The sequence below is a fragment of the Ictidomys tridecemlineatus genome, chromosome 6, assembly GCF_052094955.1.
Source record: "Ictidomys tridecemlineatus isolate mIctTri1 chromosome 6, mIctTri1.hap1, whole genome shotgun sequence".
Classification (NCBI taxonomy): Eukaryota; Metazoa; Chordata; class Mammalia; order Rodentia; family Sciuridae; genus Ictidomys; species Ictidomys tridecemlineatus.
The window spans coordinates 66,364,805-66,374,485 of NC_135482.1; the positions used below are offsets into that span (position 1 = coordinate 66,364,805).

The following is a 9,681-nucleotide window of genomic DNA, read 5'->3' on the forward strand; positions in this document are numbered from 1 at the left end:
GAGACCAAGTGCCCAGGCCGGATCTCAGATGCAGACAGTGGAAGGATCGGGTGGTGCACTGTTGGCCTGGTCCACGCAAGCGCAATTAGACAGAATCTGCCTGAGCGCGAAGATTAGTAGCTTTTTTCCCACCGCAGGTCCAAGACCCAAGACCCCGGGCTGTGCCCGACACCGCGAGATTGAATTTATGCACTAAGCCTCTGGGCGAAGGTAGAAAGTAACTTCGCCTGGGTAGGACAGTAGCAGCTTCACGAGTCTGCGCAGGCGCATCCTGCTTCCTGACACTGGCCAGCGCGCAGGCGCCCTCCCACTTGGTCTTCTTGTCCTGTAAACCCAGGGGCCGCTGCCGACAGCTTCTGCTTCCGGGTCACGCCTTGACAGCGGCTTTTCAGACCCAACTCAGACCCGCGGTTCGGTGAGTGCGGTTGTCGGTGCGGGAAGGTCTGCAGCCAGGTCCCCTAGTCCGGGACACCACTCCTAGTAACGCTTCCTCCATTCCCCGCTCGAGGTCCGTGAGCCTTCGCGGCTGAGCCATAGTTCCGGGCCTTGGGGGGAGATCAAGGCGGAGGTTGGTCAGTGTTTGGGGCGCCCGGCACACAGATTGCGCGACTGTGGTTTAGTGCCTTCACCAGGAGGCCTGCGAAGATTGCTGGGATCTGTTGGGAGCCCGTGCAGAAAGTGACACCACATGTCCTTGCATTTCGCGCCTTTGCTCTTAGCTCCCTAGCCTCTGCGAGACGAAGCTGCCGCGAGCCTTCCTGCAGCAGGTGCGCTGAGGTTGGGGGCGCCTCACTCCCCTCCCAGAGTCTCCGCGAGGGACGGAGGCCCAGGCCTCCCTAGCACCAGAGCTGTTGAGGCTGTTTAGTGTCTCCTCTGTTCCACTTTGCTTTTAGCTTTGCAATTAAATAACTAAACACACAAATCCTTTGGTGTTTTTTCCAGATCCCATAGCAAAGAAGACAAGGAGGCGAGGGGTAGGAGTCCTTTTAGCCCCATCAGAGAATAAGGCCTAGAGCTCAAACCGTGCACCGAAGAGGGTGGGTTTAGACAGAGAATATTATCAATCTGCCCTAAAGTTTCTCTCTTATACCTGGAGCTTCGAGGCGGCAAGGGAACCTTTAACTTGATTCAACCAATACATACACACACACACACACACACACACACTCTCTCTTTTAGTTGTAGGTGGCACAATACTTTTATTTTATTATTTATATTATTATGTGCCTCACACATGCTAGGCAAGTGCTCTATCACTGAGCTACAACCCCAGCCCCTGGACCTATTCAGCTTAGAGGAGTTCATAGCATGGAGTCCAAGAGCACCCCGAAAATGAGTGCAGGGTTTTCTTTCATCAGTTCTCATGGCCCACAAACTTTAAAGAGAATAATTTCGGTCCAAACCCTCCTCTTTAGATACTGTCTTTTGCCCTGTTCTTGAAATCTCCAACTCAAATGCACCTCTGTCCCTTTCTCCCCTCTTCTTTGCTTCAAAGAAGTATAAGATACAGACCCTTGTCTCTGAGGAGTTGTGTGTGTATGTACACATGCATACATGTATTCTGGGGATTGAACCCAGGGCCTTGCAAATGATAAACATGTGCTCTACCAACTGAGCTATTCTCCCAGCTCTATGTTTTTTAACAGCTACAAATGGCTACTGATTCACAGAAAGAAACTAGTAGAATTTGTAATGTATTGTATAAAGTGATGCTCCATCACCAAAAACAATAACTTATTATGAAATGACCAAAAAATTTCAGAATTTTCATTTAATAGTCATCATATACATTAATATGCTTAATTACTGAATTTATTAGGATCTGGAGTAATAACCTTTACCTTGATTCAACAAGTATTTATTGAGGCTTTTCCATGTGCCAGGCACTGTTGGGGAAAAAAAAAAACTATCTTTATCCTAAGGAGCTTATATTTTAATAAAAATATGGATTCCTAAGCAGTTACACCAAGAGTTTATATTGCATATTACAGTTTATCTACAGTTTTTGATATGTACTTTTGCATAGAAATGCATTGCCTTATTGCATAATTTTAAATGTTCTCTAGCTGTCACCTCATATATAGTCAAAACTTTTATCATAGTTGAATTTGTGTATATTGCTTTGTTTTCATCTTTCATCTTGGAATTCTGTGCCATATTGTAGTTTCAACATATATTTGCCCAAGTCTATTTCTCAGTTCTCTATGATAGCAAATTTCTTAAATGTTTAATTTATTTTAAATCTCCTAGTTTGCTAAAACTGAAAGTATATTTTATTGGTGTGAAATTTGTTTTTTAAATTTTATATCGATGACTCCAGAGTAGTTATATTTTTGCTTTCTTCGCTGTTTTAGAATGTTACCTCAATTATTTACTTTTTTCTCTGCTAAAGACATTTGAAAATATTTGACAAATGCTTTATCATTGTTAACAGAAGTATTTGTTCCATAGCCTTCTCCTTCTCTTCTCATAGGTAGAAAGTACTTATACCCTTTAGTCAGTCAACCAATCAATATTTATAAAACACCTACATTTTGTGAGATTCTGTGAATCCCTTACACAGCCAAAAGAAAAAAAAAAAGAGAGAGAGAGAGAGAGGACAAGATCCTTACCTTCCAGTTGTTTATAGTTTAAATTTAGATGGAGAAATAATATGTACATAACTACACTGCAAAGCAAATGTAATAAATAACATAAGATTTGCTGATAATAAATTTAAAATAACAATTAAAAATAACAATAATTCAGCCTTCAGAAAATCCCATTCCTTAACTAGTCTTGTTTGTAAACCACAGAGCTTCATGGGGGTCATAGTACAGAACCTCTTAGGGAAATCTTGTGTTACAGTAGGTCAGAGACTAGAACGGAGGTCTTAAGGGTTAGAACATTTCATCTAGGTTTACTCAGTATCCTTGCACTTGTTGTAAATCTAATTCACTATCATTACCCAAAAAAAATGGTCTTAATCACTTAGCTCCTTGACATCTGCTTTTAGAATTGGGAAGGCCTCAGAGAACACTTAACCCTAAGGACAGGTGTACTCAGTGACATTGTATATGCCTAAAACTTCTTTGTTTCAGGCAGTTTGGAGCATGTGAACACACTCTGAGTCTTGATGAGTTCCAGTATGTGGTATATTATGCAGAGCATTCAGAGCAAATACTCTCTCTCAGAGCGCTTAATCCGAACAATCGCTGCCATCCGTTCCTTCCCACACGATAATGTAGAGGACCTCATCAGAGGGGTGAGTGTGCTGTTATTGACATGACAGTCCTTTGGGAGGTGAAATGGAAATTTTCTGACAAATCAAATTTGCAGCCTTGATTTAGCACAAGATCACAAGGATTTCTTACAGTCTTAAATGTATTAACTTAATCATTAAAATGCATTTTCCCTGTGTTTTGCTTTTCTTGCCTTCTCCCTTTCACTTTTTCTGGTATTTTTCTTCATGAAATGTGTTCTAGATAACCCTAGTCTCATGTTTTCTGTCAAATCTGTCTGGATATGGTACATACAGAAGCCTTCAAGCTTGAAGTCTTCTAAACATGTTTTAATGAGGATGGTAGGAGGTGAGCAAAATAGAGATGGTTTTCAAATCTTTGTGACCTTTTCTCCATACCTGGGCTATTATAATTACAGAGAGGTTTCACTTTTCTCCTATCTTAATCACAGCTACTAGTTCTAGTTCTGAAGAGGACACCAGCCCTTAAAATGCATGGTAATTACAGATTAAGAAAATACTTTATCTGATATCTAACTACTGCCATTCAGTAATTCTGCTAAATGACTGTTATCCTAGAAGGCTTTAATACCCTTTTTGTATATTATTCCTGTTGCATTATTACATTATAATTTTGAGAATTTGAAGTAAAAAATTATAGGTGATCCTTTCAGCAGGCTAGCTGTTGGAGTTTTCTTTTTCTTTTAACCCTGTTGAAGAGAAGTTACAGATTTTTTTTTTTTTTTTTTTTTGGTCACTGGAAAATGCATCCAATTATTTCAGAACAATTCTAACAATGTCAGGATCCTCCTTTATAGCCCAGGGCTCTGTAGCTGCTTCCGAGTTATATGGTACAGCTACAGAAGGAAGGCTTACAGTGTTAGCTTGTTCTCTGCAGAAGTGGGATCAGAAGACTCAGCAGCAGGAACTTTATCACATTCTAATTCTAGCTCAGCTGCTGAGTCATTCAGTGACTTTGGTCTGACTGACATCTCCATCTCATCAGATTTGGAATAGAAGCACCAGATTTGGAATATGTAGCAGAGAATGTTGAGATGAAGAGTCCACCTTGAAGATTATAAAACAAAAGTAACATTAAGATACAATTTGTGGAATGGCAAAGAGAGCATGGGAGTTTTGGTCTCATTCTTTTATCAGAGCATGGTAGCCATAGAAAGTGGATTGCTGTTCCAACTTTCTGCCTGACAATAAGATTCCCACAGCTTTTACACATAAGGTTATGTCTTCAATGATGTCCAAATGACTTTCTTGGCTGGCTATTTTGTGGAGAGGCTAGCTAACTTGATCTAAAGAATTCATGGTTCCTTTCTTTTCTCTGTAGTAGATTTGTTTGGTTTGGATATTGGCATTATAATAGTATTTGTCTAATAAATAGACATGAAATCTAGAACCCATAGTACTTTTACTATTTACTGTAGAGTCAGGGCTATGACTCTTTTCCCCCAGACTAAGTTTTGAGGCTTGGCCTACTGGGTGAGCCAGAGCTGAGCATACTGACTCAAGTTTCCTCCTTCCTTCAGGGAGCAGATGTGAACTGTACCCATGGCACACTGAAGCCCCTGCATTGTGCCTGTATGGTGTCCGATGCTGACTGTGTGGAGTTACTCCTGGAAAAAGGAGCTGAGGTAATGTTTTCAACACTTTACATTAATGATTCACCAAAACTGGAGCTTCACATTTTCTTAGACTTTCTTTTTGCACTTGCAGTCTGATCTTCTTATAGTAGCATAGCCAATATTAAAGCAAAATATGACAGTGAATCTATAAAATGATCCCAAGGATTTCATTCCTTTGCTTTTTTTTTTCTCCTTAATTTAAGCTGTTCATGGCTCCAAGAAGGTATCTTATCTGCCTCTTCTCTCCTGACTTACCTCCTAAGGGTTGTTTATATTTCCATTGAATCCTCTCCTTGCCTGTTGATTGTCCAGGAGCCGTAAGTGCAGAGGCCTCTCAACTCTGATTAAATATAACCATTTGAGCTCTACCATCTATCAGATAGATATATGCAATTCTGAGATATAATTCTGAAAGGCAGTCCCTTCCTCAGGATTGTGCCACTTGTGTGGTTTTTGCTCACTAATTATTTTTATTTAGTATAGCTTGTTCTTGTCTTCTAATATATCTGAAGATAAAAATGAAAAATTAATTTTTGAAAATAGACTCTTGGCATTAGCATGAAGCAGCATAGTATAATGAATAATTAAAATAGACTCTGGAGACATATTTAATGGGTTCAGATTTCAACTCGATCAATTCCAGCTAGAATTAATTCCTTTAACTTTTGTCTCAGTTTCCCCATCTGTAAAAAGGGAATAATATCTTCTTTATAGGTTATAAAGTGTAAAGTGTTTGTTATACCAGTAGTATCTTCTTTATAAGGTTATAAAGTGTTTGTTACACCAGAAGTAATTACTAAGTGCATGTTAAATGAATAAGACAGGCAGTTTTGACTATTTGTGAGCAGTCTTGAAAATGTTTATGCTGAGGGTGCCGATCTGAATCAGTCAAAACATGGAGCCACTGTGCAGTCTGACATACTAGATAGTAACCCAAGAGGGAGGCCTACCATCCTCATCTCCACACAATCATGATCTACTTCTTGTTCTGCTATAATTTTTGTGACCAAGCCTGTTTCTTTGTGAGTAACCCTAAAGTGTTTAATACCAGTTATCAAGGTGAAAATATCCAGGGTTGGGGGGATTAGGTTTAACCAAATAAAAAGTTGAACTTAGAAGTTTCAGTTTTTCTTTACTGCGTTTTATGATGGAAGATAATATGCATTATAATTTTGAGAATTTGAAGTAAAAAATTTTAGGTAATCCTGACTTTCAGCAGGCTAGCTGTTGGGGTTTTCTTTTTCTTTTAACCCAAGGGTGCTTTAACACTGATTTCCATCTCCAGCCCTTTTTATTTTTGAGACAGGGTCTCACTAAATTGCTAAGGCTGGCTTTGAGCTTATGATCCTCCTATCTCAGCCTCCCAAGTCACTGGTGTTATAGGCAACACCACCACTTGGCTTAGGTTAACTACTTTTTCAGCATTAGAAGATTTGTATTCTTCCTTCCACATGCATTTTTCTGGGCTCTCTTGTTAGCCCACAGCATATTTTTGCAAAGTGCTGACTTAATTTAATATTTTGAGCTTCTTTCTGTGGTTAAAGAACATGGCAAAGCTATCGGATTGCCATTAGCCACAGGAAGAGTCAGGATAAGTAAAATCCAGGACTCTAACTGTATATTCAAGCAACTTTCCAGTGAATTTCTTCCAGAGCAGTTTGAAGGTTTTAGATTTCTTTTCCTATTTAACTCCTTACTCTATGGTAGAGATTCTAGTAAATAGAGACATGAACATTGCAGCAGGATCCTAAATAATGCAGACCAGCTAGTTAATACAAATAGTGTTGTCTTGAGACAGTTCCCTTCCTTTTCTTCTTTAGCTTCTGTCATCTCTCCATCGTGATCACCAAGACTCCCTAGGAATTGCTCATTGACTCCTTCCTCAGAGCATTGTATAGCAAAGGTAGTGGACAGTGAGTATGCAGGATTCTATTGCTGCACTCCTTCCTCTCCCCAGTAGGCTAGCTACTTTAATACAGTTCCTCCCTTTTTACAGGTTAATGCCCTTGATGGTTACAACCGAACAGCCCTTCACTATGCAGCAGAGAAAGATGAGGCTTGTGTGGAGGTCCTATTGGAGTATGGTGCAAACCCCAACGCATTGGATGGCAACAGAGACACTCCACTTCATTGGGCAGCCTTTAAGAACAATGCTGAGTGTGTGCGGGCTCTCCTAGAGAGTGGGGCCTCAGTCAATGCCCTGGATTACAACAATGATACGCCACTCAGCTGGGCTGCCATGAAGGGAAATCTTGAGAGCGTCAGCATCCTTCTTGATTATGGTGCAGAAGTCAGAGTCATCAACCTAAAAGGCCAGACACCCATCTCCCGCCTGGTGGCTCTATTAGTCAGGGGACTTGGAACAGAGAAAGAGGACTCCTGCTTTGAGCTCCTCCACAGAGCTGTTGGACACTTTGAATTAAGGAAAAATGGCATCATGCCACGAGAGGTGGCCAAAGACCAACAGCTATGTGAAAAACTGACTGTGCTGTGCTCAGCCCCAGGAACTCTAAAAACACTCTCTCGCTATGCTGTGCGCCGCAGCCTGGGACTCCAGTATCTGCCAGATGCAGTGAAGGGCCTCCCACTGCCGGCTTCTTTGAAGGAATACTTGCTACTTGTAGAATAACCTGGAGGAGATCTGTGCACCATCATGCAGGTGACTAACTCCGGGTGAGGTACTCTTTGTCGTGGAAAACAGAAAAGCACTTGTCCCTGTTGTGTGGTTATTAGATTTTGAGGCAACATGTCACAACAGTAATCTCCACAGCCCCTCCTCCCCATACCAAGCAACCAGCCAAAAAAAAAAATTTCCTCACTTTTGTTTGCTGTTTATTGCTTACTTGGCTTTTTAAAGGAGAGGTTCTCCTTGCCACCCTCCCTTTTAGGAAATGAAATCAACTAAGTTTCTCTAGGAAGATGGAAAGTATTTAAATGTTGTACATGTGGTTTTCCTTTGGGGGCATGACATCTGTGAAGAAGGTTAAGAAAATCACAACTCTAGCTAACAATAGTTGTATCCTAAGGATGAAGATAGTCCATATGGTATGAGATTAGAATCAGACATTCAGAAAGCCTGGCCCCCTTTCCTTTCACTAAAGTTTTTGCTTCCTTTCCATGGATATGCCCGAGGGTTATAGTAATTCAGCAATGTTATTTCAGAAAGCTATCTTACTGCTTTCCACATAGAAGAGATAGCATGTTCCAAGCAGTTCTAAGAACTCCCGAGAGTCTTGTACCATTTTTCTAATGCAGCACTTCTCTTCCTGAAAGTCAATTTGTTCTAATGGGCTTAGCAGGCATTTCCTGCACTTCAAAGACATTTCCTCTAGCAAAAGGATGGGCTGGACTGCCTTCCCCCTGGGACTTCTTCATTCCCTATGGAAAGCTCGTGCTGTGCTGCTGAAAACCTTTTTGAGTTATTTTTCTTTCCATTGTCTTAGAACCTATATTTTTTATTGATCTATAGAAGACATTGGTTGAAAGTAGAGTTGAGAAGGGAATGGGGAAAGAATATAGAAGAGCTGCTTTTGAGATAGGGTACCAAAAAAAAAAAAATCTGTTTTAGCGAACTATACTTAGTCAACAATACTCTTCATGTTCCTAAACTAGATCAAGTTGTTATTGATCTTTGATGATCTGTGTGTGAATCTGAAAACCTTTTTTTAAGATATTTGGGAACTACAAACAAAATGAATGGGATATGCTGACACAGCTAATTTGGAGTATGCTTGCTTTTGTCCATTTGCTGTTGGTGATTACTGCCCATTAAAAAAAGAAATAAATAGTTATAAACGCAAATTTGGTGATTCCCACCATTTTTTTCCCCTCCCTCCTCCTATTTATGAAAAATTCTTTACTGCCTGGCTATTAGACATAACCTTTCCATGTCAACCTCTTTCCCCTCAACAACAGTGTTTCTGGACATGGGTGGCGTGAACAGGGGGGCTTGGGCAGAGTATTTAAAAAGCTTCCCCTTCCTTTATACTTCCCCCCAACCCCAAATTGAAAATCATTGCTTTTGTTCTCTACCGCAACAGCAGGGTGTGCCTCAGTGGTAGAGTGCTTTGCCTGTCTCACAAACAAAAAGACCTCAGCTGCACATTAACACATTAAATTGCTAAAGAAGCTTTTTAAAAACATTGATGCCAAGATTTCACTCCATACCAGTCGTTTAGAATTTCCTGGGGTAAGTCTGGATTAGGTTTTGTCAGATGCTTCTAGTATGTTGCCAGGAATGAGAACCAATGCTTTAGACAGTGGTTCTACAGCCTACCTATTAATTAGAACCACCTAGGAAAACATTTTAAATACTAAGGCCCATGCTCCATCCCCAGAGACTAACTTAAATGGTCCAAAATGGTCCCAAGTCTCAGTTTTTAAAGGCAACACCAGGTGATTTTACTTTCAGTTTAGGTATGAACCACTGCTTTAGATGTTATTTATTTATTGTACCAGGAATTGAACTCAGGGGCACTTAACCATTAAGCCACATCCCCAGCCCTTTTTATATTTTATTTTGAGACAGGGTCTCCCTATATTGTTTAGGGCCTCACTAAGTTGCTGAGGCTAGCCTTGAACTTACAATCCTCCTGCCTCTGTCTCTGGGATTATAGGTATGTACCACTGTGCCAAGCTGGATGCTATTTATTTCACATCGTAAACACTGTTGATATTCTGGAAAGGGAATATACTTTGTCCATGTGATAAAAGACGTCACCTGTTTTATTACTTTATAATCACTATGTAGTTGGTGGCTAATAACTTCTGTTTCAGCTCAAAGACAACTTCATACATCTTTTTAGCTTTTGGGGAAGTGGCATG

General features: G+C 40.5%; 1 protein-coding gene and 1 long non-coding RNA gene across 6 annotated transcripts; both read left to right on the forward strand.

Moving 5' to 3' along the window:
* The first annotated feature begins 261 nt into the window (after positions 1-261).
* On the forward strand, positions 262-8,658 carry Asb8 (ankyrin repeat and SOCS box containing 8). 5 transcript variants are annotated; one of them, XM_005324876.5, is made up of 4 exons: positions 262-415; positions 3,081-3,244; positions 4,762-4,866; positions 6,854-8,658. In XM_005324876.5, the coding sequence occupies exons 2-4, from the start codon at positions 3,116-3,118 to the stop codon at positions 7,484-7,486; spliced, it is 867 nt and encodes a 288-aa protein (XP_005324933.1). In that variant the 5' UTR covers positions 262-415; positions 3,081-3,115; the 3' UTR covers positions 7,487-8,658. The 5 variants fall into 5 exon arrangements, with proteins under 5 accessions (XP_005324933.1, XP_005324934.1, XP_013213969.1 ...); XM_005324877.5 differs by having other exon boundaries at positions 277-415; positions 3,085-3,244; XM_013358515.4 differs by having other exon boundaries at positions 326-508.
* Positions 3,251-4,309, forward strand: LOC144364851 (uncharacterized). Its single transcript, XR_013422944.1, has 2 exons — positions 3,251-3,569; positions 3,673-4,309. It is a non-coding gene; the product is annotated as an uncharacterized LOC144364851 (long non-coding RNA).
* Positions 8,659-9,681: the final 1,023 nt, after the last annotated feature.

What these genes read in the sequence shown, in the direction of transcription:
- Asb8 (XM_005324876.5), top strand. Translation starts at nt 3,116, where the DNA reads ATGAGTTCCAGTATGTGGTATATTATGCAGAGCATTCAGAGCAAATAC. An exon ending in TAGAGGACCTCATCAGAGGG is followed by an intron (nt 3,245 to 4,761) that starts GTGAGTGTGCTG and finishes TCCTTCCTTCAG; the next exon opens with GGAGCAGATGTGAACTGTAC. An exon ending in TCCTGGAAAAAGGAGCTGAG is followed by an intron (nt 4,867 to 6,853) that starts GTAATGTTTTCA and finishes CCCTTTTTACAG; the next exon opens with GTTAATGCCCTTGATGGTTA.